Source organism: Daphnia pulicaria, chromosome 4 (genome assembly GCF_021234035.1).
Source record: "Daphnia pulicaria isolate SC F1-1A chromosome 4, SC_F0-13Bv2, whole genome shotgun sequence".
Lineage (NCBI taxonomy): Eukaryota > Metazoa > Arthropoda > Branchiopoda > Diplostraca > Daphniidae > Daphnia > Daphnia pulicaria.
The window spans coordinates 15,112,455-15,138,952 of record NC_060916.1 but is presented as its reverse complement, the minus strand read 5'-3'; the positions used below and the strand labels follow the sequence as shown (position 1 = coordinate 15,138,952).

General features: G+C 40.3%; 3 protein-coding genes and 5 long non-coding RNA genes across 11 annotated transcripts; 3 read left to right on the top strand and 5 right to left on the bottom strand.

Moving 5' to 3' along the window:
• The first annotated feature begins 342 nt into the window (after positions 1–342).
• On the top strand, positions 343–23,776 carry LOC124338245 (4-aminobutyrate aminotransferase, mitochondrial-like). Of its 3 annotated transcripts, none has more exons than XM_046792339.1 (10): positions 343–629; positions 704–876; positions 947–1,046; positions 1,121–1,292; positions 1,368–1,480; positions 1,542–1,739; positions 1,802–1,959; positions 2,032–2,153; positions 13,159–13,232; positions 23,692–23,776. In XM_046792339.1, exons 1-9 carry the CDS (start codon positions 432–434, stop codon positions 13,209–13,211), a joined length of 1,287 nt encoding a protein of 428 aa, XP_046648295.1. In that variant the 5' UTR covers positions 343–431; the 3' UTR covers positions 13,212–13,232; positions 23,692–23,776. The 3 variants fall into 3 exon arrangements, with proteins under 3 accessions (XP_046648295.1, XP_046648294.1, XP_046648293.1); XM_046792337.1 differs by lacking the exons at positions 13,159–13,232; positions 23,692–23,776 and adding exons at positions 2,220–2,366; positions 2,432–2,848 and having other exon boundaries at positions 346–629; XM_046792338.1 differs by lacking the exon at positions 23,692–23,776 and having other exon boundaries at positions 344–629; positions 13,159–13,291.
• Positions 2,740–4,041, bottom strand: LOC124338310. Its single transcript, XM_046792447.1, has 3 exons — positions 3,859–4,041; positions 3,451–3,790; positions 2,740–3,387 (listed from the first exon to the last, which is right to left on the bottom strand). Exons 1-3 carry the CDS (start codon positions 3,976–3,978, stop codon positions 2,921–2,923), a joined length of 927 nt encoding a protein of 308 aa, XP_046648403.1. The 5' UTR covers positions 3,979–4,041; the 3' UTR covers positions 2,740–2,920.
• On the top strand, positions 4,480–6,565 carry LOC124338417. Of its 2 annotated transcripts, XR_006917813.1 has the most exons (5): positions 4,480–5,351; positions 5,536–5,590; positions 5,659–5,724; positions 5,793–5,844; positions 6,210–6,565. It is a non-coding gene; the product is annotated as an uncharacterized LOC124338417 (long non-coding RNA). The 2 variants fall into 2 exon arrangements; XR_006917812.1 differs by lacking the exon at positions 6,210–6,565 and having other exon boundaries at positions 4,587–5,351; positions 5,793–6,164.
• Positions 9,629–10,946, top strand: LOC124338391. The gene is made up of 4 exons (XR_006917777.1): positions 9,629–10,162; positions 10,226–10,362; positions 10,435–10,578; positions 10,656–10,946. It is a non-coding gene; the product is annotated as an uncharacterized LOC124338391 (long non-coding RNA).
• On the bottom strand, positions 17,527–18,426 carry LOC124338405. The gene is made up of 3 exons (XR_006917796.1): positions 18,072–18,426; positions 17,882–17,995; positions 17,527–17,817 (listed from the first exon to the last, which is right to left on the bottom strand). It is a non-coding gene; the product is annotated as an uncharacterized LOC124338405 (long non-coding RNA).
• Positions 18,819–19,490, bottom strand: LOC124338366. Its single transcript, XR_006917727.1, has 3 exons — positions 19,381–19,490; positions 19,192–19,291; positions 18,819–19,115 (listed from the first exon to the last, which is right to left on the bottom strand). It is a non-coding gene; the product is annotated as an uncharacterized LOC124338366 (long non-coding RNA).
• LOC124338416 lies at positions 20,342–23,166 on the bottom strand. The gene is made up of 5 exons (XR_006917811.1): positions 22,945–23,166; positions 22,462–22,657; positions 22,354–22,405; positions 20,815–22,218; positions 20,342–20,730 (listed from the first exon to the last, which is right to left on the bottom strand). It is a non-coding gene; the product is annotated as an uncharacterized LOC124338416 (long non-coding RNA).
• Positions 23,394–25,445, bottom strand: LOC124338305 (ervatamin-B-like). Its single transcript, XM_046792442.1, has 9 exons — positions 25,338–25,445; positions 25,107–25,197; positions 24,841–24,981; positions 24,614–24,724; positions 24,493–24,543; positions 24,337–24,419; positions 24,144–24,276; positions 23,888–24,045; positions 23,394–23,808 (listed from the first exon to the last, which is right to left on the bottom strand). Exons 2-9 carry the CDS (start codon positions 25,188–25,190, stop codon positions 23,598–23,600), a joined length of 972 nt encoding a protein of 323 aa, XP_046648398.1. The 5' UTR covers positions 25,191–25,197; positions 25,338–25,445; the 3' UTR covers positions 23,394–23,597.
• Between the last annotated feature and the right edge of the window lie 1,053 nt (positions 25,446–26,498).

Here is a 26,498-nt window from a genome sequence, read left to right as displayed (position 1 = left end):
TAATTCGCGGGAATTCAAAACTGTGTCAATTTAAAAATAACAACATTTTTCGTAAAGTTTAACCCACATTCGCCCTCACAGCTAGCACTCGTTATCTGTCTTTACTGGCTGAACTTTGAGACGAGAGATACAGACTCGAACAAAACAACAAAAGATTCTTGTAAACAAACATCGACTGATGGCACGAAACGAGCTCTCTCTCTCTCTTCGTGTTTGCATTGCGCTGCCAAGTTTAAATCAATACAAAACAGGACCTCTAGTCAAACGGATAGATTGCTTTTCCCATATTATCACATAGCATTTAGGAGAAGATTAGACTACATGTACATAAGGACAGACCATAATCGCTGCGCAGTTAATGAAATCAGTTCGCTTCGCTAACAAGTCCTCACCCTGCTGCTGCTCATTACACACAACGCAAAAGAAAAAAAATGATTTGGAGGAATTTATTGAATTCGTTTAATTCGGTTAAATGTTCCGTTCACAATCCAACAAACGTTCTATTGGCCAATAATGCTAGGTATCTATCGTCGGCTTTCGTCGCTGGAGAACCGGCGGGTCCCGAAGTCAAAACGGCCATTCCAGGCCCAAGATCCCTGGCCATGTTGGCTGAAATGAAAACAATTCAAGTGAGTTATAATTAGATATAGTACGTAAATATGCGATCATTTATTTTTAAAATTTCTATTTGATTAAAAATCAGATTTCAGATGCTGTGCAGTTGTTTGCCGATTACTCAAAGAGCATAGGCAATTATTTGTACGACGTCGATGGCAACATTTTGCTGGACGTCTACACTCAAATTTCTTCCGTGCCTTTGGGCTACAATCACCCGGAATTATTGGACGTCTTGCTAGATAAGGAAAACATTCGAACGTACGTAAATATTGACCCGCTTCTTTTGAAAATTTTATTTTAAAAAGGAAAAATTAAATTAAATGAATAGATTCATCAATCGACCCGCCCTTGGCGTATTTCCCGGAGAAAATTATCCGCAGAGAGTCTACAATTCCTTGTTGCGTGTCGCCCCTAAAGGACACACAGAAGTTTGTTGCTCATTTGAAATTTTTCGATTTAATCGTATTTTAAAATGGCTAAAAATTAATTCATTGATTAAAAGGTAACGACGATGGCGTGCGGATCCTGCTCGAACGAGAACGCGTACAAGGCGATATTCGTTTGGTACCGCCGGAAGCAGAGAGGAGACGCGCCCTACACGCCGGAAGAGGAGACGAGTTGCATCATGAATCAGACGCCCGGTGTCTCAGACTTGACTTTGCTGTCGTTCAAGGGTATATTTAGAATAATTAATGTCTTGAAACACCCTTACCTGCTGTAATCCTCGGTTCTTTCTTTCGTCGCCGCAGGTGCTTTTCACGGTCGAACATTCGGCACGTTAATCACGACACATACCAAGCCAGTCCACAAATTGGACATCCCGACGATGGACTGGCCGATTGGCACCTTCCCCCGCTACAAGGTTAATTTCATAATAATTTTTAAGTGAATTATAATTCCAATCGTGAATGAATTGAACGCAGTATCCGCTGGAAGATTTCGTCCGTGAGAACGAGGAAGAGGATCGCCGCTGCCTGGCCGAAGTGGAGGAACTCTTCGAGCGGTACAACAAACGCGGTAAAAATGTGGCCGGCGTGGTCATCGAGCCCATCCAATCCGAAGGAGGAGATCATCACGCATCACCCGCGTTTTTCCAACAGCTGCAACGAATTGCCAAAAAGGTTTCTTCTTTTAATTCTTTTTAAACCACATGGAAAATATAAAATTGTGAATTAATTATCAGAACGGCGCTGCGTTGCTCATTGACGAAGTGCAAACGGGCGGAGGGACGACGGGCGAATTTTGGTGTCACGATCATTTCAATTTGGATCACCCGGTCGACATCGTCACGTATTCCAAGAAAATGTTGGTCGGCGGATACTTCTCCCTCCCCGAATTCAGGTGAGTCACACATTCCGGTCAAATTAAAAACGAATTTTATTTAAAATGTTAATTCTGTTGATTATATTTCAGGCCGCGGGAAGGCTACAGAATATTCAACACTTGGATGGGAGAGCCATCGAAAGTCGTCTTGTTGGAAAAAGTCATTGACGTCATCAAACGGGACAAACTGATTGAAAACGTCAAAGTGACAGGTTAGTCATATCTATTTTGTACATCATTAAATTTATTTTTTAATTCATTAAATTTGTATTAAATAGGAGACATTTTGTTGAACGGACTCAAGGGATTCGGTAAGCGGTATCCCAACTTGGTGAAAAATGTCAGGGGACGCGGAACATTTTGCGCGTTCGACTGCGATTCCATGGCGAAACGTGACCAGCTGGTCGAACAATTGAAAGTCGAAGGTATGCATCTAATTAATTGTATATGTTAAAATGACGGGCTAAATTAATTCATAATTTTGTTCTAGGTGTTCAAACTGGAGGAGCTGGCCCAGTGGCTGTTCGTTTGCGTCCCTCACTGGTATTCCAACCGCACCACGCAGCGATTTTCCTCGACAGACTGGAAAAGGCCCTTCACAAGATGGACAACAAAGTCTAAAAGTTCCGCGACAATTTCAGTTTTCTGAGCCATATACTTGAACGTACAATTTAATTCCGGAATCAAATTTTTAGAATAATAGCCCCCCTCCCCCTTTCAACAGGTAGTACTATCTCCGGAAAGTTGTGCAATCAGAGAGTTATAGCTCCTATATTCTGAATGTTCTATTATTATACCTTATCTTAAGGTCCGCTTCATCTTTCCTTGTTTCTCTGCCACCCCATATAGTTTTGTCAAAATTATTGTTCATGATTTGAGTTTCAGCAAAAGACGACAGAGGCTTTAATGATTGTATATCCTTTTATTTCATTTTATAATCGATTAATTGAATTGTTATTAAAGTTTTTCATATTTGGGTTCAAAACAAGGTTTGCTCCAGTAGGAAACCGTTAAAGTGGGTGTAGGCATTGCCCTCTAGGGTGACACCTGACGAAATGGAAGAAATGGCCACCCAGATTTGATCGCCTTTGACCAATTCGAGCGTCGACTGGAGAGAAATGGTTTCGTATTGGAATCCGCTGTTGACCACTTCATCCGCCTGGCTGAATCCGACGAATGCGCCGTTCTTGTAGATTCCGATGTCGGTGCGAATCAGATAAGAGTAGGCCGGGAATTTCACCAATCCCGTGAAGGAGAAGAAATATTTCCCGCCGACTGGCGCCGTGAATCTCCCGGTCCCACTATTGTACGATCCTCCGTCGTTGAGTTTGATCGATTCGAAGATGATTGGCGTGTTGGTTTGGGCGAAGCCGTCAGTGTTACGCTGGGCGTAGAAATGTGCCGAGGTGGATTTAATGTCGACATTACCGAGCACTTGCTCGAAACCTGTTATTACATTAATTATTTAAAACGTTTTTGATAAGAATCAAACTGATTGGCGAGTGTTACCAGGGTCAGAAATCGGTTTGGTGAAGTCGCAGTAAACAGATTGGACCATTTTAGTTCCCATTACGGAATACAATCCACTCCAGATGTGCCCGATTACCCGCAAGTCTTCGCAGGACGTTGGCATGGCCTTTGATTGGCCATAAGTTTCGTCTTTGCTGTTAAGTTGAACTGATTTCAAACTCGATGGGCTCTGCAGGGCAATCAAAAGCCTTTCTTGCTCTTGAACTTTGGACTCGAGTTGATTGATTTTAGACGTGAACTCTTGACGAAGATGTTGAAGCTGCGACTCAAGTTGATTATTTTTCGATTCCATTTGATTCATTTTGTGTTCCATCAGTTTCTGAAATTAAATTTATAAAGAAATTAAATTTAAGTGTTTAAAATTTAAGTGGAAAGAATTATACGAACATAATTATCGGCGAGTAGTTGCAGATTGTCTTCTAAAGTAATTGAAGCTCCGGTCAAGTAATTTGGACACGCCAATAAAATCAGAACGCTCAACATCTTCGGTAATGACGACCCAGCCATTTTCAACTTGCAATTGCGGTTGGTTCTACTTGGTCGACTGATGGCTGTGCATCAATTTATATAGAAGGTAAAACGACGTTACATAAATTAGACTTTAGCTTAAAGATGGCGGTTCCTATCTGTACATAGCGTTCGGGCTTTCCCTTCCATATCTTTATTTATAAACACACACGGTGTGAAGCTAAGTCGTTTAACGTCAATGCAGATATGAAAATGTCAAAAGGATTTGATGTTGCAGTTTTCCTGGTACAGAGTCAACAGAGATTGTGAGTAAATCGTGTGTTGTGATCAAAGCTCATAAAATGGATGCATTTCTCAGCTCAGCACAAAGCAATTGCACATTTTCTCCAGCAGAAAACTGTTAAAATCGTTAAAATATATTTCACTACTAAATTTGCGGCCACACTTTTTTTACTTTATAAACTGATTATCAGTTTATCACATTCGTGGACTTAATTTATAGTAATTTTAATTCGGTAACTTGGTCTGAAATTCTGAACAAAGACATTAACTTGACAACATTTTTGAATCTGCCGGTCTCTTTTTTACCAGGAGGCAGGGTAAGAAAAAATCCATGATGGCCGCTTTTCATTGTCCCCAAATGAGTCATGTAATGGAGTGTGTGTCTCGTGTTGCAAGTTTAGTTAACAATAATTTATGAAGCTAGCCGCGATTACAAAATAAATTAGGGTAGTCGTTAAAACGCACTGTAGCCTATACGTTGCGAAATGATAATTGTCGGACATATTTTTCAGCCTATATCCGGATACATTGTGGTTTTTATTTATCGGTCGAAGTGCACTAGTGCAGTAAACAAATTGAACTTCAACCGTCATAGTTAGTTGCGTTTGAATTCAACTGACCCAACTCCCAAGTATTCGGCGAATGGCTGGGTTCCTTTCTCAGCTGAATCACGAAGCCATTTGTACAGACAACATTTTCTGCGAACATTTGCTAATTTGACTGAATAATCTGTCTTAATTCTTTTCTAATTTTGTTATTAATAGGGCATTGCGTATTTATCCGTTGTACATAGAAAAACTCGTCGGTAGAAGAAATTTCGTCGATGCCAGACCACATTCTTTTTGGCTTGTGCTAGGGATACTAGAAACACGATTGAAATTGAAACATCGGCATGGGCCATGAAGCACCGACCGATCGATTATAGCGCCCCTAGCGGCGTGTGTCGGTGGAATAGCCAAGTATGCATTTTGAGCTCCGACAGGCTGTCGGTGCAATAGAATTTAGTCAATTTACGGGATGTTTCAGTTGTCCTAGAGGCTAGATATAATTTTTTATGTTTTTCCGTGTAATTGGACTCACGAACTGTTTGTTGTCCTTGTTCGGCCATCCCATTATGCGTCCTAAACGTGGTGGGTAACAATAAAACAGGTTTCTATCACAATCAAGCATTAATTCTATCACTCTATTCTTGATGATTTTTCAACTCTCGTTCATTTGAATTTGACAAGGTCAATTAATTGCCCACTGATTTTTAACATACCAGTTTAGAGCTTTCCTCTGCTCTTCATAAAGCTAATTTGTGTGTTATCTTAGGTAATCCAGTGAGTGACGTTGCTGACGTCGTGAAACTAACTTTAAGTTCATTGAGGTTAATAAAATTTCATTTCTAAAAGCTCTAAATGAAAGTAAAGAAACAACTTTTTCTCTCTGAAGTAGGCCTGCTCTGTAACGATGCATCACCTAATTATCCATCATCCTTATACTTTATCTACATTCACTGATGTATGTATCCTTCAATTTTAAAACATGGCTAATTATTAAAAATCGAATTGTTTTCTTTTCTCATATAGGTTGTTCTTCTAGACAATAATGTGTAGGTATAAAGGAAAAGTCGCTTGAAAGGTACGTGTGTATTGCTCTTTCCAAAATCCTTTCTGTTTCTATTCAAGCTTTGTTATCCCTGGTAAACAAAACTTTTGTGATAGCTTAAGAAAGGATAAAATATCCAGAGAACATTGAAGCTCCAAATGTTATATTTTATTCTTCAAATGAATCAGATAGCTTTTTTGTGTCTTCAGTGTTTTTGTGGTGGGGAGATAAGCGTTTCTCATTAGTAATTAGAGTTTCACGTTGCGGTGATTAGCTACGAATGATAATTTATTTATACCGACCCAGTCTGAAGGACAGTGTTGAATGCTAAGGTCAGTGACATTTCAATGACATCGTGACAATTAAGATATTTCATTTAACAAGTCTTTATCTTACAGGATATTCCTAATATTTGAATGGTGGCGTCATACTCAACTGATGCTTGTATATAGGTAAAAGAAATTCAAATGATTGTCATTATGATAGCTTAGTAGGCCTACGATGCATGTACGCGATGGCTCTGCAACAAAAATGCATAAAATTCCCTGCCCTTACTGAATGGAGGAATTCAATATGTGGCAGATGTTATTTGGGATTTCTCAAAATTCTCCTGTTTATACATTAGGTTGCTCACCTTATGCCTTCCTGGATCTTGTTTCACCTCAATAATTAAGTTATGATCCTTATTGAGTGGTACATCCTTCTAGCTTTAGTGGGTAAAAGGAAATGGTTTAGCTGTAATGTTTTAAGCAAATGCTTGATTAACCACATGTGCGGTTAATCAGAATCAGAGACATGTGTAAACGAGAGACTTGGCGCTCTTTTTAATTTTGTTGGGTAAGTTCCTGATAGTATTCTGTTTGCTTAAGCATTGCGTATTCTCATTAGGATTTGGCGTGCATGCACTTCTCCTCTCAATCGTGGCTTGTCGAACAATTATTATATTATATTGGTAATTATTAGCAATTGTTACTATATACTATTTGATCCCGATCGCCACTCATTCCGTTTTCAAATCTATGTCACGGTCGCTGTTGACCTTGATTCGTACTGAGATGACCAATATGGCGGTAAACCGTTAAAAGTATTCATTTAAATTAAATTACGAATTTAAATATTTAGAAATCTAATTTAGACTGTTGATTAGCATCTTTTTTTACAGTTGTTGATATCGTCGGTGGATTTGTACTGTCACCTACTCAGAGGTGATCAAGTGACGTTCGCTAAATCAATCATTCACCTGTTAAATCTGCTAGTGAATCGGTTCCCTCGCGTTCGTAAAATCACGGCCACCAAGTTGTACGAGACGCTGCTGACTCTGACAGATATTAGCCCGTCGTTGGCCAATCACCAAGACCATGGCCATTCCCAGCGACACTGACTGGGACGAAGACGTCGAAGCTTTGAAGCCCGTCAAGACTCAGCTTCGTTCACTTTTCATTCCACCGACTTTGAATCCTTGAAATTCTTAGCCTTTCATTCAAATTATTTGCTTATTTAAAATTAAAAAACCACCCGAAATTGTGTCATTAGTTTATGGGAAATACAATTTCGATTGTTTGGCTGCACTAAAGCCGCCTTTTTTGTCGAATCAAAAGTCTTGCCGAGCGGTTTCCTCCGAACACCCAGCAATTAAACATTTCAGGTTTTAAAACCAAGGACAGCAACTCCCGATGAAATTATGCGACCTCTATCGGGAAACTCGCGCGCACAGCAAGAGATCGGAATTACTAACACAACCATACAACAATATTTGCAAATGACATTTTACACAACTCAAACGGCTCTTCCATCTATCCTCTACGAGTAAATCTCATCAAAGCTCACCATTCGACGCTTCTAAATATTGTAAATGTGAGTTTGATTGAATGCGCCGTTTTTTTCTTTCTTTACACCTTTACTACAAAACCACATTTTACAAAAAAAAAAAGCCCTTCGGGAACCTCTCCAAGGAGCCTCGGCGCATTGGTATCAGTTTGTTTCTAGGTAGAGGATATGCTTTGTGTCCGTTAGGTGGCGGAGCATAGAGTATCTTAACAGTATAATATCAAGAAGAACTGATATAGGTCGAGGAATGAAAGGGCAGAAACGCTTTCCCCGCTGATTTTGTGTACAGACGTACAGTCGTAGTGGACGGTTGGAAAACCGTATTAAAACAAGTTTTTTTCCTTGAATTGATTTATGTCAAGATTATAAAATTTATCGAGAAACATTGCCACACTGGCGGACCTAAAACCCAACATCCAATCTTTATTATGGTATTACCCGTTTAAAAAAGTCATCCCACCACCGCAAAGATATGCTGCCTGCCAGAAGCCTGATGTTTACGCGCCCTACTTAAAACGTGCCTGTCAGACAATTCTGGACTCGCTCACTCTCTCTTCATCTTGAATGTGAAAATCGGGTTTGTTTTCTATTTTTACTAAACATGCAGCATAGACCTCAATGTATTTGTAATTTTTGTTTACGGAAAACAACGGAAAGGTGCAATGTACGGGCTTGAACACGCCTCAGTTATTTCCTGCTTCCTATATTGAACTCTCCATCAGTGTATAAAAGAGCAACGTCGGTTTAGTTTTGACACCAAAACTTTGACCTGATTGCATTGAATTGATTCAAATTGTGATGTTCTCCATCGTTTGGTTGCTCTGTAAGTCACCAAAAGAAATTGCAGAATCTCTAATTTTATTTATTTTCATTGATGGGTTTGATTTCAATTATACGTCAGGTTTCTTGGTGATTACGGCGTCTGCTGGTGATTTTAGGACGAGCTTGGGGACCATCAGATTTCAGCAGAAGATAAAAGAAATGGTGGAGTCATTGCTGCGCTTCTCTTTCATCCACTCGTTAATAATCTGTCCTTGCGATTTCTCATCTAACATGTTTTACTCTGAAGACGCACCGTGGAGAGATTTGACAGGAAATGGGAGAATTCTGTTGTTCCAGCAGGAATTAGCCGGTCCTTTTCAACCAAGAGGCAGGGTAAGAAAAAATTTAAATTCAGCATGATGGCCGCTTTCCATTGCACAATACCATCCCCACCCTAAATCTCTTATGATGAATCATGATGATGCAAGCGATGATGCAAGTAATGGGGTCGACTCGAGGCCATCGTCTATATAGTTTTCCGTTAGATGGGAAACTCGCAACCTCGTCGATGTCAAGGTGATGACTTCATGATGACCACATTCTCTTTGGCTTGAGCTCTGGGCTTTTTTGGTATCATCTCGCCGTAAAGTTATGCCGTCAGTAGCCTATAGGCTACTGACGTCATCATCATCGCTAAGCGATGATTACACGCCCTACTTAAAACGTATAACCAGTGTACCTGTTAGACAACTCTGGACTCTCTATCTCTACCTTGTTTTTAACGGTGAAAATTGTGGTTTTTGTTCACTATACATTTGACCTGCGGCGTAGACCTTCTTTTCTTTTTTCTTATTCAAATTTTTCACTAGGGTTTTTGGTTGTGGAACTGCTGGAAGATTCGAAAAAACTGGAAAGATGCAATGTAGGGGCCTGAACACGCCTTACTTCTTTCTTACTTTCTCTTGAACCTTCCATCAGTGTATAAACAAGCAAAGTCCCTTTAGTTTCGATACCAGTCTCTTCTTTGCAACCCGAACCTAAACTTCAACCTGATTGCATTCAATTGATTCCATTGATCGGATGAGCAGCATTAAGCATATTGTGATGCTCTCCATCATATGGTTGCTCTGTAAGATCACCTAAAGAAATTGTCGAATCTCTAATTTTTTTAAATCTCGTTTATTTTAGTTTTATTTATTTTCATTGATTGATTTTATTTTATTTCAATTATCTTTCAGGTTTCTTGGTGGTTACGGCGTCTGATGATTTGATGACGAGTTTGGAGACCATCAGACTTCAGCAGAAGATAAAAGAAAAGGCGGAGTCATTGCTGCGCTTCCCTTTCATCCCCTCGTTAGTCGATCCTTGCGATTTCTCATCTAACATGTTTCACTCCGAAGATTCGCCGTGGAGAGATTTAACAGGAAATGGGAGAATTCCGTTGGTCCAGCATTCACTCGGTTACATCCGTTCAAACGTAGTAGACGAGCATTTCACTGAACTGCTTGAATTAAACGACGCCAGGAGAGAAGAGGAGCAGTTCTCGTTGACTAAAGAGTTAAAGCTTGTCGTTTCACAAGCCTTGCACTTGATCCATAGCATTTATTCGCCCTCGGTTTGTTTTATATGGTCTTGAGTTTCATAGTTAAAAAAAAATTAATTTTCTTGACTACGTTAATGTTGGAATCAAAAGGCGTTACGTAAATGCGATGGCTACCAGTTGGCGTCACTTCCTCAAGATCATTTCATCGTTTTCTCTACGGTAAAAATGACCCCTTCAGTATTATTCATTTTGTGACGCATCTTTTCTTTTGTGTTCATACAGGAAGACATTCAGCTACAAGAGATCTATCGCAGCTTAATAGTTGTGGTGCTTCATCTCTATGCAATTATCCACGACATTTACGATTCCGGCAGATTGTGCCCGTCAGAAAGCCTGGGCCATCTTCAAATCCTTCGTCAGTGAGTCACTTGTCAAACCACAAAAGGAAATGGCTATAATTAAAAGCAAAAAATAATTGATTCGATTTATAGATTAATTGGTAAAGTGGAAACGTCCATGTGTCTCGTATTGCAGTCCGCCGTCATTGCCAAAGGGAAGGAAAAAGTGGATTATTTAAGAGTTACTCAGGAAGTTCTCCAAACCGCCATCCATCGCTACTACTATTGCTCAGCCAGGTAGATTTTTGCCAGTGTTCTAGATGTTTATACAGGAATCATGCTGATGCATTTTTGTTGTCGGTTATATACAACAGGGAGATTCGAGAATGCTTGGTGATGAACTACACATCTGCAGTATTCGGCTTCGTTCAACGTTACATTGATAACAATCTCGACTCTTAAAGTCAACATTGCAACAACTTAGTTCCCAAGATTCAATGAAATATTATACGGGTAAATTCTCTGGAAATCTTGTTCTTACTGACATTTTTAATTAGTGTTTGACCGTGTTTCACTCTTAGTGTATTATTTGTCAACGTGTTTTTAATCGTATACAATATGTTGACATTTTTACAGCGAAAAGAAATTTGTTGAGTCTTTTTTATTCAATTGTTTTGCATTTTCGTCTTTTTGTTATTTTGACTTTCTTTATTTATATATGTATCTTATTTCGACGTAAGTTAATGATACATCTGGATCTATTTCGTCTTTGGTGATAGCGACATCTTTTTATTTAAATTTGATTGTTGACGAACTTTTTGTTTTTCTATTTGTGTCCCTTTCCTCCTCGCCATCGACTTTATTTACATGACAACAAAAGAAAATTCCCGGTGGGAGGTGAATAACCTGTTAAAAAGAGGGTGGGGGTAGATTTAAAACAAAAATTCATGATGGCCGCCGTTTCTTCCTCTTACCCCTCTTTCCTCATTCCGCCATTTTCTCTTTTGTTTTACACCCACAGTTTCATTTGGTTTTGATTGCTGCTAGGATCAAGTCATCAAGTGCGTTCCTTCCGATTCTTGTGTGTGCGGTGTTCCCAAAATTTACTTTTTGAACTTTTATGATCTGTAAAATTTGATGATCTTCAACAATTGATTTGATTGTCCATGTCGATGATGTGATTGTCTGATTGACTTGATTCTCCCGGATTCTCCCTGCTGGATTGTTCAAGTGGTTGTTTCAAGTGAAACAATCTGGCCAATGGCGGTAAGGAACCTCCCACATCATTACTTCTTCAAGTTTTTCACGAGGACGGTGGACGCCTTTCTTCAATTTCCACACTGATGTCGGTCGTGATTCCCTTCGACGGATGGAGCAGCCAGAGCTGCGAGTAGCCTATTCTTCCCTCGGTTCTGCCGTCCAGCAGTATTCTTCATCAAGGTAGGACGCCATTGATTTTTTGGGTGTTACGTCTGGAGAGGATTAGTTGAAATTGTTTTGGTGGGATTTGAAAGCGATTCGCCAGTCATTTACGGGATGGAGTGTGCCGATTCGATGGTTATTGGCACAATGTTTTGGAATTTTTAAGTATTGCTAAATTGACGTAAATTGAATCAATTATATGGAAGATCATCATGGGGAAATTTTGTCTGACTCGTTTGATACTTTTCGTTTCCCTACTATTTTATTTGTCGTAGAAACAGAAAGTTGTGTTTTTTAGACGTCTTGGCTTGTTGACGTGACACTTTTTTCGTTTTCCTTGTCTTCTGCGTTTTCAGAATCGCAGCAATCGTGAATTTCTGCAAAGAATTCCCAAAGCCTTCATTCCGACACATTTTGCTGCCATCAGTCCTGAAAATGTAATTTAATTTTACGATATGAAAACGTCATCGCAGGCTTCTGACGTCATTCTTTTTTCTTGACTTGAAATAAAAAAAACGGATTCATTCAAAAAACACTGGGGGATCCGTTCAAATTTGCAAGGATTCGGTGTATAATTACACCACATGTATTACGTATGCTTATCTGCCAATTATAAGTTAACGGACTCGTTAACTAATAGTTAACTTAACTGCTGTGCATAACATGGTTCCGCTATTTGCCGTACCTTGTAATTTTTCCACAGATTAGTTTGACAATCGATAGCGAGAACGGCGGCTCGGACGTTCAAATTTATTTTTCTTACATCACACTCGCCCTTTACTTTGTCTGTGTCCCATCTGCAGTAAAGTTCCGCACGAGTTTGTTATTCCTCCTATGCTGGATGCTTCTCCTGCAGCATTCACTGTTACATAAGGATTGCTTAGGTGTTGCTCTAAAGTTTAGTTGGTACATTTTTAACGGATTTTTAAAAAGCTCTAACGTTTTGCCTATTGTTGTCTGTGATAAAACGTCTACCTTCACTTAATACCTGTCTGGATTTTTCGTTCATTTTGCGCTTGCCCTTTATTACGTTGCGCCAAGTTTGATCGGACAGTTTTTTCAAATAAATGCGGGCAAAATTCTATTCTGTTTAAATGAATGCGTTCGCCGTTGGATTCCATTCGCGAAATTTAATTTGATTGTTTTTGATCGAGATGGCATGTCAGCTCAACTTATTGAAATGATATTTTTTTTTTTTTTAGTTTTTTTTAATTATTTTCTAATCCTGGCCATTGGCTTGATTGCGTCTTGATTGGAATGAAGTCAAGAGTACAATGGAAATCGGTATAAATGTTGAAGTGTCGTTTCATTCCTACATTCCTATATTCCATCATGAATTAATGGGAATGCAAATAACTATAAATTCATTTTGATGTTGTGCCCAGGAGATAAAAAGCACGTAGCTGGCGCAGGAAACTGGATGTGTCAGCGTTATTAAGGCCGCTATACCTTAAGCGGGATGTTGCTCGATTTTGCACTTGTTGACTCCGCGCTGCATCAGGATGTAACCGGCGCTTCCCCATCCGATTTCCCACGAGTTGCGAACAACCCAGTGGTTGGTTCCGTTAAGTGTTCCATAACCGGCAACGACCACGGGCGTGATGGTTGACACCAATGGTTGTATTGTCGCACGCGGCGTCATTGTAGATTCCGCTCCTATTCCAACAGGACGGAGAATTTGTTGTGTGCAAGCGTTTAAAGGTCACGTTTGTCTGGCTGTTGTGTTTCATAATGGTAGCATCGGTGGCTTTATTGGTTTTCTTGCGCTTGGGCATCGTCAGATGCTTTTGCCAAAGGACAAATTTGCCAAAGGACAAATCCCAAAAATGTTTGAATTTACCTTTGTTCATTGATGATCTGGGATCAGGGGCACCGTAAACGACAGTCAAGGCGATGACAATCATGGCGAATGCGAAGAGCAAATTCATTTTTACACTGGGCAATGTCCAGGCAGCATGGGAAATGATTGGCCAATACAAATTTGAATCATTATTGCAATTAAATTGAAATTTCGTGAGAAAGAAAAAAGTTTTCATATTGGCTATTCCATGCTATTTGACTTTCTCTTAGGATAGACCTCTAGTCCCCTATCTCTAATAATAATGGCGGTTAAAAGTCTGGTTTCTTATTAGATTTTGGTCATAACATTTGAGATGAAGAGACTGCTGCTGGCGACCAAAATGTATGCTGTAACCCAAATGTATTGAAATTCCAATTCACCGCGTAGTATACTCTCACAATAAGAAATTATTGATTGCAAACAAGAGAACATGGACGTAATAGGAGTGATAAAATGTACGAACCGGCAACGGGTTTAAATTTTGGGGGAAAGAAGAAAAAGTTGTTTTTAAACGACAGATGCAACGGCCGCGGGATATGTCTCGATGCTGCACTTGTTGACTCCGCGCTGCATCAGAATGTAACCGGAGCTTCCCCATCCGCTTCCCCACGAGTTGCGAACGATCCAGTAGTCAGTTCCTGAAAGGTTTCCCCAGCCGACGACGACCACACCGTGATTCACACCCTTATTGTCGCACGCGGCGTCGGTGTAGACGCCGCTCCTGTTGAACAAATTGTTAAAGAGAAAATTGGGGGCGTTGAACAAACCAACTGGAACCTTCTAAACTGTTGCAACTCACTTGTATGAGTAGAAAGAATTGACGACGGTGATGGCAACCGTAAGAGGACCGTATCTTTGCAGAGCTGATTCCATACCGGCGGCGCTCTTCGCTGTAAGGTATGTTACGCTACCGTATGATGCAATCTTGGCTCCGATCATGGATGAGGTGAATTTGCAAGTAGCATTCTGAAAATTCATTCAATGTCGATAAATATATTAAAACATGGAAATATTGTTGGTTATAGAAAAGAGAAACGTCGATTGTCTTGTAATTTACCTTTGCTGTGTAAGAGTAGAGCGACTGTCTGGCAGATCTGCCGGCCACATTTCGCAGGTAATTCCAAGCGTTGGTGTACCATCCGCCGTTGCAGTCGCTGTCGTATGGGTCGCAGTCGACCAATTGTTGTTCACTAAAATAAAATGTAATAGGATTACGATTCAAACTTGGCGGATGCATTGGAAGGGTTACCTCAAAGTGACGAGAGAGCCATACTTCTTACACCGGGCAAACTCGAGTGTAGTAATGGCAGCTAACACCCAGCCACACTATGGTTGAAATATAATTTGTTTGTTTTTGGTTTTATTTGATCTTACCTTTACTGACACATTTGAGAAAGAGAATTCTTACCTGTCCTTGGTTTTTAATTGGCGCCAAGCAAGCGTTGCCGCGGTAGTCCAACTGCAATCATTGTAAAATGCGAATAATGTTATTAATGTCCGTTGAATAAAATCAAAATGGAAATATTTACGCTGGTGGGAAGTTGTCGAGTATCCGCATCAATTGGTACCATCGACTCCAATGATCGTGTTTTATCGGCGGGTTTGACTGCCCCTCGATATTGACTCAATTCAGTGGGTGTCTGTCAAGTCGAATGTTGTGAGTTTTATTAAGGAGCGTAATTGTCTGATTGTTATTCAATACACCAAATTGATGGTCCATATTACCATGTCTGAGAATTGGTTGTGTCCGAGCTGATATAACACATTTTTCTGGCTGTTGTGTTTCTTGATGATGTCATCCGTGGCGAGGAAGAGTTGCCTGCGCTGGGCATCTTCAGTTGCGCCGTAATTTTTGCTGTGTTTCGTCTGACAAAGATCAAATTGAAATGTGGATGAAATTTGATGTTCTTTTTTTCGTGATGAAATGGGGAAATGGTGCATAGGGATGGCCAGCGAAAAGGGCAAATCGTGAAGATTATTACCTTGTACTCGTTCCAGGGATCAGCTGGAGCGCCGTAGACGACGCTCAAGGCGATGACAATGATGGGGAATGCGATAAGCAACTTCATTTTGACACTGGGCAATGTCCAGGCAACATAAGAAATGAGAGATGAATAACAAAAATTTTATAATCGTTGCAATTAAATTGAAATTTCGTGAAAAAGGTAAGAGTTTTCAGGCACATAGCCATAGCATCAAACAAACAGTAGGGAATCACATAACAACATACCTGGGAATTTAGGAAGAAGAGTGAAGCTTGTACCGATGCTGCTGTGGCTCGATGATAAACGTATGGGATCGCAGTCGCCTTTTTATACCCAAAAATTTGGCCACCCAATTTGAAAAGAGCCACTTGTTTTGGTGGCCATTACGTTGACGTATTTCTCTCTTTTTTTTGTTGTAATTCCCTAAAACGTTTCAAAGTTCCTTTCTCATTGGTTCTTTCCATGTCTAAATTTTTCATATGTGTCCTTGCTGCAACAGACCTTAATTTGAAGATGCTTTTACGTCAATGTATTGGAGCGTGCCATCCCAGCTGCTGTCAATAGCTATATGCGATGGGAGCCTGAAATCCGGTTCAGATCCGGCTGTCGGCGGTAGTTGAAAGACGCGCAGGTGACTGTGTTTTTTGAAAAAGAAAAAAGGTTTAACACTTGTCTGACGCACGAAATGTTTTTCGGCCCTGAAACTTGCATAGAGTGACTGGGCGGATAGCAACTACATTTTGATTGGTTATTCTTTTCCTGTGCGTGTTTTTCATATGTTGCTGTACTTGTGTCGTAGCAACCCATCGTTTGAAGCTTTTGCGCTTCGTTTTTTGTTTCTATAGGGCTCGAGTGAAATGGTTCCACGGTACATTCCGTTTGAGGTTAGGGAGAGATGGGCGTTTATTCTTCCTCTGTACATGAGATCCTGGACAAGGATCCTGACTAGTCGGAACTCAAACTGGTACCACCTTTCTACACGTGTCAATAGCAAAATTTGGGTTTAGAATTTTTTACTTTTTCTTTGACTTTCGACATTTGAAAATTGCTCGTGTTATTTGGGGAATTTTCAAGGATTCGTTGTGTGCTCGCACCGTAAGCATTTTGCACGTGTCACGTTCAATTTGCCCTTGCCAGAACTTGTCCTTGAGTGCATTGCTCTCGGGCATTTTTTCTTTTTAACAAGTAACACGTGAAACAATTTCTTCTACTCACGAACGCCTTTTTTCCCATTGGCTCCTTCCTTTGTTGCGTCATTATTCTGCAATCGTCGCAACCAATGAAAAGCGTTTCAACTTGCTCTTGTAATCCGATCTCTCTTTTCCTTTTTATTATTGTTTGATTTTTATTGGTGCGCAGCGGGTCGTATCCGGGAAACGAAAGACTCTCGCCCATTCGCCACGACACCCAGTCAGGAAACGGTGAACGTTGCCATCAAGTTCTGATGTACGGCTTCTTTTTAATTAGATCGCCTAATTTTACTTTGAAAGTATTTGAATGTCGATGCAGCCCAAGTGTTTGTACGCACCTCCAATTAGAATATGAAGTACGGTATAAATGAGTTATACTACCGTTTTCTAGTTGGAAGACATTTCGTATTTCTTAGCTACAGGTCCTGTTGCCAAGTTTTAAATTGTTTCTTGTTGTTTTAGCGTTGGTTTTTCCTCGAGTCCATTTTATGTTTTATCTCGTTACTGGAATATCTTTTCCCGTTGACGATTGTTTTAATAAGCTTTTGACGATGGGTCCATTTTTATTTTTCCCCCATTTTCGTCTTTACATAGACACCTGTGGATTTAAAAAATCGTCTGTTTTATGGCATTTCGTCTGTTATTTGCGTCATCGTGCTGCGATACCGCCCGTGGCGTTATTTATGCACACGGAGTTTGTTATCGAATCGCGTCCCGTGTCGGCATATGCTATTGTTAGTGGCGCTTTGATTGTTACTAAACGAGTTTGTTAGTAGTAGTCATTGCAAGTGGAAAAAAAAAGTCCTGCTCAGTTGTCAATTTATTTTTCCTGTTAATTGAGGATTCAAGAATTATTGATCGAGTCTTTCCTTCATTTCTGTCTTCCATCACCCAAGAATGAAAATAACTGACGAATTCATTTACAATTTTTTAACAACAAAATACCCAAAATCAAATCTAACTTGAATGATTTTCAAAGACGCAGGGAGATTCCATGTTGAAATTCATTGCAGCGCATAGAAAGTCAGGAACGTTTGTGTTATCAATTGCAGTCCGTTTAAATTAAATTGTACCTGTTTCAAATCCACATCGTCCACATCTGCCAGTAAAAGCATCAAATTTAGACATAGAAATGCTGTTTGCTGTCAAAAATTTGTCAGTACCTTGCAATTCTTTTTCAAATTATCAGTTTGCCCGTGGATGGCAGTAAACGCAGTGGGCCAGGCAGCAGACGCAAACGGGACTGTCGTTTTCCATCGCGAAAAAATTAAATTTCACTATGCACAAAAAACAGGCATCCATAGTCTCTTCGATCAAGACAATTTTTTAATCAAACGGGATTTTTTATCTTACCTTGATTTAGTGAGGGAGGGATGTCGCCGAACGAATGAGACCGAACGGTTGGGTCGCCTCGTTTAAGTAGCCAACATATAACTAGAGCCACTTACTTGTCTTATATTTCTTTGCATTGACGAGCCTTTTGACTCACGCCCGTTTGACGTGGCTCCGTTTTCTATCCACTCTACGTGTCAGCGTTGAAAGTCTAGTTGCTATTGGTTGTTTATCGGAGGGCGCGCAGTTTGAATTTTCAAGTTCGTCGACATGGCGAAATGGCGTCCACCTCGCCACCTTTTTCTTTTTCAAATGACATTGCCCCGTCCACAGACGAATATACGAAGCCGGATTCGAGCACAAGGTTGATTTCACTGGGACATCCGGTTGAATTGTGTGCTGCCACCCCTACAGTCGGCCGCTTTGTCTTTCACCTGACCGTGAAGAATCGAAACACATTCGTGACGCACTAAATGACGCACGGAACGTTTTTCAGGTGTGCGCTGTTGGTGTTGTCGACTTCATTTCCCTTTGCCACTTTTGAAAATGGGGGGAAAGAAAAGAAACACACTTTTACCCTGAATTTATTTTGATGTAAAGCGCACAGTTGATGCCCTTGTGTCCGATATAAAAATTTCTATTAGCGTTATCTCGCATGTCAAATGAAATTGACCTTTATATTCGAATTTTCATTTTTATTTGTCTGAATTTTCAACTCATTTGTGTTTGTCTTTGAATATTCCTTGTTGAATTGAATTGCATGGGAGGTTATCGATTAACAAATGTATTGAGAGACGACACACAAGTGAAATTGGGAATAACCATTATGCTTAATAAGAGAGCGTGTCAGCTTCATTTGACTATACAAAGTAATACAAGTTAATAGAATGTTGAATTGAATGTTGCGTGTGGTGTTGAGGGCCGCATCATTGAGACAATATTTTCTTATTCTTTAGCTTTCACCGTAATGTTAGATTAAAAGAATTTTAAGAGTAATACGTAATTAAGGATTTTCCCCTGCCGTCTTGTCGCATCTCAGGCTCATCGATCCAGGTGATATCGAATCTGGCGTCCAATGAAATAATCACCTTACGTAAATTCTTTCAAAATTCAATCTAAATCTCGTAAATCTCGCTATTACCTTGCTCCGGGAATTAGTGCGCTCGCGGATTGCAGTAAGTGCAGTAGGAGAGATGGCAACCACAAACGGGATCGGATTCTTGCATGGCGATTTTTAAAATCTAACGAGAGATAATGCCCAAATTATTTAAAAACCACTTTGATTGAACGAACAAAGTAAATAGAAAATGTGTTTGTTTTTTTTGTTTACCTGCGAAATGGAATGAAGAGAGCGGGAAAAGGCTTGGAATCGAAGCTGCCCGAACGAATGTAAAGTATCACACGGTGGATCCCTCTTTTTATATCCGAAGAAATTTCGTCCGACTAGCCTAGCCGTTTTGGTACACGCCCATTGACGTATTTCCGCCCGTTTTTATATGGCACGCCAGAAGATTGTCGGCATCGTCTCACATGCGCGCGTATTTCAATTTTCAAAGACTTGACGTTACTTTTCTTTCGTTCTTTGAATAAAACTTTTTCTCTTACATAACATGGCGAGACTGTGGTTCATCGGCGACTGGAACAAACAGAAGAATTGACAATAATCGTATATCTTTCGGCTCAATTGCCAGAATTTCCGAGAAACAGCTGATGCTGCGAAGGCTTATAAACCACGTTATCGGTTTTTTTCAAACACTGCTGCTTTCGTCTGGAGATGAAGGCTTTTAGCACACGGCTCGTGACGCACGTAGTGACGCACAACACCGTGTACGAGAGCCGTTTGTTCTTCTGACTTACGCCTAACATTATAACCCTTTTTCATTGAAACGTCAAATGGTTTATTCTGCCGTTTTGCCTGGTTTTTTTTTTATAGCTCCTCCGCAAAAGATTTTTTTTTATTTATCTCGTATGTACACTTGCCCGATTTGTTGCCTGGATATTTAGAACCTTCTATTGCTAAATCGTCTGAAAATGAAAGAAGAAAAAAAAAATAACCTGGGCAGACCAAGTTAGTCTTTTTGACCACTTTGTTAACATTTGTAAGTTCATCCCCGTCGATTACATAACACCCTCCTCTACGTGTTAACCATTGCGTAATATTGGCAGCAGTTCATTTTCCATCCGTGCGTTTGATTCGATTTTAGCGAAAGAAATTTGCAAGTTGGCGGTCGGGAATAGCCAACAAGTTGGAAGGCAACTTGTTGCGCGTTTTGTCGAGGTGTCTGAACGTCCAACAACAATAACACATCTCTCACTTCTTGTTTTACAAAAATCAACTTATTTCGATGTGGTAGAGCATAGCAGAGATAGTGTGCAATGGGGACATATGAAATTTTATTACATTTCAGACAGTTAGGTGCAGTGAAAACCTAGTAGGTGCTGATATTGCGAATGCTATGTAGTTTTCTTTTGAACATTTTGGAGCCATCGAACACATTGTGGAGGACAATCACACATAGGGAACATTAATTCATTTAAAAGTAAACTTTATTCAGTTGGAATAACTTTAGTTCTTGGGTGAGTTTTCTCGTGGATGGCAGTAAATGCAGTGGGCCAGGCAGCAAACGCAGACGGGATAATCGTTTTTCATGACGATATAAAAATAAAATTGCGATATGCACTGAACAGAGTAAAGGATAACACCAGTTAAAATTTATTCCTGCAAGTTATTAGTAATAATTTTTTATTCACACAACAAGTTTACCTGCAGATTGGGTCGGGGAAGAGAAGTGAACACCACAGCTCGAATGCAGAGCACATAGCGTCGTCTCTTTGTTTTATAGCCAAAATGGAGTCATTTATTCTCTCGCTGTTTGTCTTACCTCCCCCCCATTTTGGCACATCATTCGTGTGCATTATTGACAATCCCCCTTCGTGTTTTTTTTTCGGCGTCCCCGCCCGTTTGATGTAATCTATTGCATCTAATAGCCAAGGCCGGCTTATGTTCGTTGTCACTGGCTTATGGAAAGGGTATATACTTCTACTCGTCTCCCGTTATACCTTATTCACTCCCAAGGTTTTTTTGTTTTCCCTCAAACCCATAGTATCGCGCATCTGTTGTATCAAGGCTCCCCCTAAAATTGTGATACTCCCGTTGCTGGATAATATGGAGACCGTGCATTTCAGTTCTGTCTATATCGTCCCGCAGATCTTAATCATCATCGGTTGTCCCAGCCAGCATTTAGTCGGCATTTTTTTTTCTTTCGTCTCTCACATGTGAAACACATTCGTGACGCACGAAACTGAATCGACTCTTTATTTTATGACTATTTTGTACGCGACCTATTTGAAAAACGAAAAAACACTTGCGATAAATGGAGCCGCGTTTCGATTTCGCCCCCCCGTCATATCGTGCGTGTTTGGTGGATCCGGGATCTCTACACGTATATAATTCACATCCGGGAGAGACAAGTGTGCACGTGCAGAGGGTGTCTGAATAATAAAAAAAGGGTAAAACGTCGACCTTCAGTCACTTACCTGTCTGGTTTTTTTTCGTTCATTTTCCACTCGCTCCTTTCGGTTGCGCTAAATTTGGTCTGTCAGTTTTTTGTCACAATGAGGGCGAATTTCTACTCTGCTTTCATAAATGCGTTTGCCGTTGGATATTCCATTCGAATAATTTAATTTGATTGACGCTGTGCCAGCTCAACTTAATTATTATTATTTTTTTAAATCCTGGCCATTCGCTTAATTACGTCTTGACTTGTATGAAGTCAAAAGTAATGGAAATCGGTATCAATTTTCAAATTTCATTTCGTTGCACTTTTATCGGTCCATTATGGTTTGATCGGAATGCGTTTGATCACAGATTTAGTTAAAGATATTAATAGCCTATAAAAGGCGTAGGAATAAACTGTATATAGAGCTGTTAGCGTTCTTTAGGCTGCTATAACGTAAGCGGGATATTTCTCGATGCTATTAGGCCTACACCTGTTGACTCCGCGCTGCATCAGAATGTAACCAGACAGGCCCCTTCCGGTTCCCCAACATGAATTCCGGATACGATCCAGTTTAGTCGATTCGATTGCTGGTCGTTGTTGCCCATCAGCCGATGACGACCATGGCGTGATTGATTCCCGATTAGTCGCATTGCTTGTAGACTCCGCTCCTGTTGCAGAAAATTGAAAGAGGGAAATAAAAGCAGTGTGCGCCCAGCAACTGCCGCACTAGATCATTTCCCCCTCCCCCCCCCCCCCTAACGAAGTTTATTTAATGCCAAAAAAATATTGATGAATTTTATTACCTGTCCTTGGTCTTTTACGGGCATCAAACAATTATCGGCGCGGTAGTCTTAACTGCAATAATTAAATTTGAATGGTGCGTAGACAAGATTGAAGTGAAGTATACTCACGCTGGTAGGGAGTGCTCGACCTCCCATGTTAATGGTTATGTGCCACTCCAATGATGGAATTGTATTGGAGGGTATTGGAGGCTTCTCCACAATATTGATTCAATTCAGCGGTCGTCTGTCAAATTGTGAGATTTATTGAGAAACATGACTAATTATTTAATATTGTGAATTTGAATCGGTCAACAAAATATCGAATCTAGCTACTGAAGGTTGAATGTGAGGGGGGGATGCTATTCTACATGTTGAGCTCATCCTGACCAGTGGAAACTCACATCCAACCTCATTCCCGAAAAGTGCCAACAATTAATTTTTAATAGATAGAAAATATAAGAAGGTTGGGCATCATCATTTTCCGTGTCCATTCATTAGCTCCGATTATCAGAACCTTATTTGGGGGAAACATGGATCGGTCTTTTCGGTCATGATGAGCTGATTTTGTCGTCATCTAATGTGTCGTTTGAGAAGGAAAAGTTGTTTTTAAACGACAGATATGATGACCGCTGGATATTGCTCGATTTTGCACTTGTTGACTCCGCGCTGGATGAAAAAGTAGCCCGCCTGGCCCCATGAGCCCCGAGTCGTTCGTTTAGGCTGAAATGGCACTCAGGTTTATATTATTCAACTTGTTCACTCGCTCCATCTCTTATTTTGTTTGTCAATGAAACTGACGAAATATGAAAAATAGGCAAATTTGAATTAAAACTTTTTGATTAGCACTTGCCTAAACTTTTTGATTAGCACTTGCCTAAAGTATGTTGAATGTCTTTCTTTTTCTTTTTTTTATTAGAAATGACAACTGCCGTTTAACGTGGAACTAAATGTATCTAAAAAAAGGCGGATAAAAGTCTCTTTTTATTAGATTTTGGTGATGATAATATTGTGAGATGAAGGGACTGGCTTCCTTGAAATAATTTGCTTTTCAAAATACTAGATTGCTGCTGTAACCCAAATGTATTGAAATCCCAATTCACCATAGAAAACAACCCCACTTCTCCCAATTGCGGGTTCAGACACTCTCTCAAAATAGGAAATGATTCATTGCGATTTTCAAGAGTATACGTGGGCGTACAGGACTGACAAAATGTACGAACCGGTAACGGGTTTAGATGATGGGGGAAAGAAGAAAAAAGTTGTTTTTAAACGACAGATATAATGGTCGAGGGATATTGCTCAATTCTGCACTTGTTGACTCCGCGCTGGATCAGGACGTAACCCGCCTGTCCCCATGAGCCCCACGAGTTGCGGACGATCCAGTGGTTGACTCCGTTAAGTGTTCCCCAGCCGACGACGACCACAGCGTGGTTGACAGTTTTATTGTCGCACGCGATGTCATTGTAGACGCCACTCCTGTTGAACACATTTTTAAAGAGAAAATTGGGATTGTTGAAACAAAACAACTGGAACCTTGTAAACTGTTGCAACTCACTTGTATGAGTAGAAAGAATTGACGACGGTGATGGCAACCGCAAGAGGACCTTTGCTCACCAAAACTGCTTGCATATTGGTGGCGTTGAGCGCTGGAAGGTTACCATATGACGAAATCTTTGCTCCGATCATGGTGGAGTTGAATTTGCAAGTTTCATTCTGAAAATGCATTCGATGTCGACAAATATTAGACACGTAGAACACACATATTGTTGGTATCAGAAAGAGAATAAACGTCGGTTGACTTTTCTGTTTACTTTGCCTGTGTACGTGTAGAGCGACTGTCTGGCCGATCCAAGGGCCACGTATCGTAGGTAATACCAAGCGTTGGTGTACCATCCGCCGTTGCAGCCGCTGTCATATGGGTCGCAGTTGACCAATTGTTGTTCGCTGAATGGAAAATGTAATAGAATTAGAATTAAAACTTGGCGGATGCAATCGAAGGGTTACCTCAAAGTGACGAGAGAGCCATTCTTCTTACAATGAGCAAACTCGAGTGGAGTAATGGCAGCGAACGCCCAGCAGCTTCCACACTGGATGAAATTTAATTTTTTTGAATTATTTGATCTTACCTTTACCAACACATTTGAGAAAGAGACTTCTTACCTGTCCTTGGTTTTTAACTGGCGCCAAACAAGCGTTGCCGCGGTAGTCCAACTGCAATGATCATAAAATGCGAATGATGTTATTGATGTCCGTTGCAAAAAATCTAAATGGAAATATTTACGCTGGTGGGAAGTTGTCGAGCTTCCGCATCAACTGGTACCATCGCCTCCAACGATCGAGTTCTATTGGCTGGTTTAACTGCACCGATAAATTTACCCAATTCAGCGGCCGTCTGTCAAGTCAATTGTGGCGAGTTTTATATTGAGGAGCGTATAATTGAAATTGAACAAGCGACAAATGTCTTGGATGAAAATTGAATATCTACAACAAATTGAGGGTCCATATTACCATGTCGGAGAATTGGTTGTGTCCGAGCTGATACAACACATTTTTCTGGCTGTTGTGTTTCTTGATAAGTGCATCTTTGGCGAGGAAGTTTTTCTTGCGCTGGCCATCTTCAGATACGCCATATTTTTTGCCATGTTTAATCTGCCAAAAGAACAAATTGAATTAACGTTTGTCGATTTACTTTCTTTGATGTTCTTTTGTTTCATGATGAAATGGGAAAACGAGTATAGAGATGGACAGCGAAAAGGGCAAACTGGGAATATTACCTTGTACTCGTTCCAGGGATCAGGGGCGCCGTAGACGACAGTCAAGGCGATGACAATGATGACGAATGCGAAGAGCAACTTCATTTTGACACTGGGCAATGTCCAGGCAACATGGATAATGAGAGACAAGTAACAAATTTGAATCATTGCAATTAAATTGAAGTTTGTGGAAAAGGAGAAAGTTTTCACCATGTAGCGATATCAAATAAATATAGTAGAAAGTCAACTTACCTGGGAGTTTAGGAAGAAGAGTGAAGCTTGTATTACCGATGCTGCTGCTGCTCGATGATAAACATGGGATCGCAGTCGCCTTTTTATACCGAAAATGCTCCCCACTCAATTGCTGGGTTATACCTGCAGAGCCACTTTTTTTGGTGGCCATATTTACATTACCGTTGACGTATTTCTCTCTTTTTTTTAAATAATTCCCTTAAACGTTTCAAAGCTCCTTTTTCATTGGCTCTGTCCATGTCTTGTTTTCAAATTCGTCCCTGCAACAGACCTTAATTTGAAGATGCTTTTACTCCAATGTATTGGAGCGTGCCTTCCCAGCTGCTGCCTATTGCATTGATGGGAGCCTGAGATCCGGTTCACATCCGGCTGTCGACTAGAGTTGAAAGACCCAGGTGACTCAAAGTAAAACGTTTAACACTTGTCTGACGTGCGATCGACGCACGAATTTGTTTTTTTTACTTTGAAACTTGCATGGAGAACGAGAGCATTTTAGTAACTTCAATTTTCATTGGCTCCTTACCTGCTGCGCATTTTATTAAAGACAAGCTGTACGTGTGACGCATGTACATTGAACCCGCCACTTGAAGCTTTTGCGTTCGTTTCTTCCATATAACTGTGGACTAGAGTTCAATGGTTCCGTATCCAGTTGGGAGAAATGGGCGTTGCTTCATTTTCTGCTTGTACGGTAGATCCTGACTATAGTTGGAACCCCTTCCGAAACTTGCCAACAACGAATTTACTTAGGGGGAAAAAAATTGTGCAAAGAGTAGTTTAGTCTATCCTTGGATTGCTGGACCCTGTGGACGTTGGTACTTGTATACTTGGTCGTTTTCATTTGTCACTTTTTTTCTTTTTTTTTTTTAAATCGTGTTAAAATATTCTTACAGCTGTTTCAATTTTAATTTTTTTAGCGATTATGCAGCTTGTAGTTTAATTGTGCGTCAATTTGAATTAAAGGAACGTAGAGTCTAACCTAAAGATTTGTATGAAAAGAAATGGATGCGGTTAATTCATTGACTTTGCCAGCTCAATTCGGTTCCTTGAAATCTCTGTCGATTATTTTTTCTGTCGCAATGAGTAATGATCGAATTGTATTGGTATAACTGACTATGCAGAAGATGGCTATTCCAATACACACCAGTACTTCCCTTGCACCCT

Bases quoted from the DNA above. Each gene is read 5' to 3' on its own strand.
- LOC124338310 (XM_046792447.1), bottom strand. From the start codon at position 3,978: ATGGCTGGGTCGTCATTACCGAAGATGTTGAGCGTTCTGATTTTATTG. The intron at 3,791-3,858 runs GTTCGTATAATT...ATTTAATTTCAG, and splicing joins AACTACTCGCCGATAATTAT to AAACTGATGGAACACAAAAT. The intron at 3,388-3,450 runs GTAACACTCGCC...ATGTAATAACAG, and splicing joins CAAACCGATTTCTGACCCTG to GTTTCGAGCAAGTGCTCGGT.
- LOC124338305 (XM_046792442.1), bottom strand. From the start codon at position 25,190: ATGAAGTTGCTCTTCGCATTCGTCATCATTGTCATCGCCTTGACTGTC. The intron at 24,277-24,336 runs GTAACCCTTCGA...TTTTCCATTCAG, and splicing joins GGCTCTCTCGTCACTTTGAG to CGAACAACAATTGGTCAACT. The intron at 24,046-24,143 runs GTAAACAGAAAA...ATGCATTTTCAG, and splicing joins TCTACACGTACACAGGCAAA to AATGAAACTTGCAAATTCAA.
- LOC124338245 (XM_046792337.1), top strand. From the start codon at position 432: ATGATTTGGAGGAATTTATTGAATTCGTTTAATTCGGTTAAATGTTCC. The intron at 877-946 runs GTACGTAAATAT...TTAAATGAATAG, and splicing joins GATAAGGAAAACATTCGAAC to ATTCATCAATCGACCCGCCC. The intron at 1,740-1,801 runs GTTTCTTCTTTT...ATTAATTATCAG, and splicing joins TGCAACGAATTGCCAAAAAG to AACGGCGCTGCGTTGCTCAT.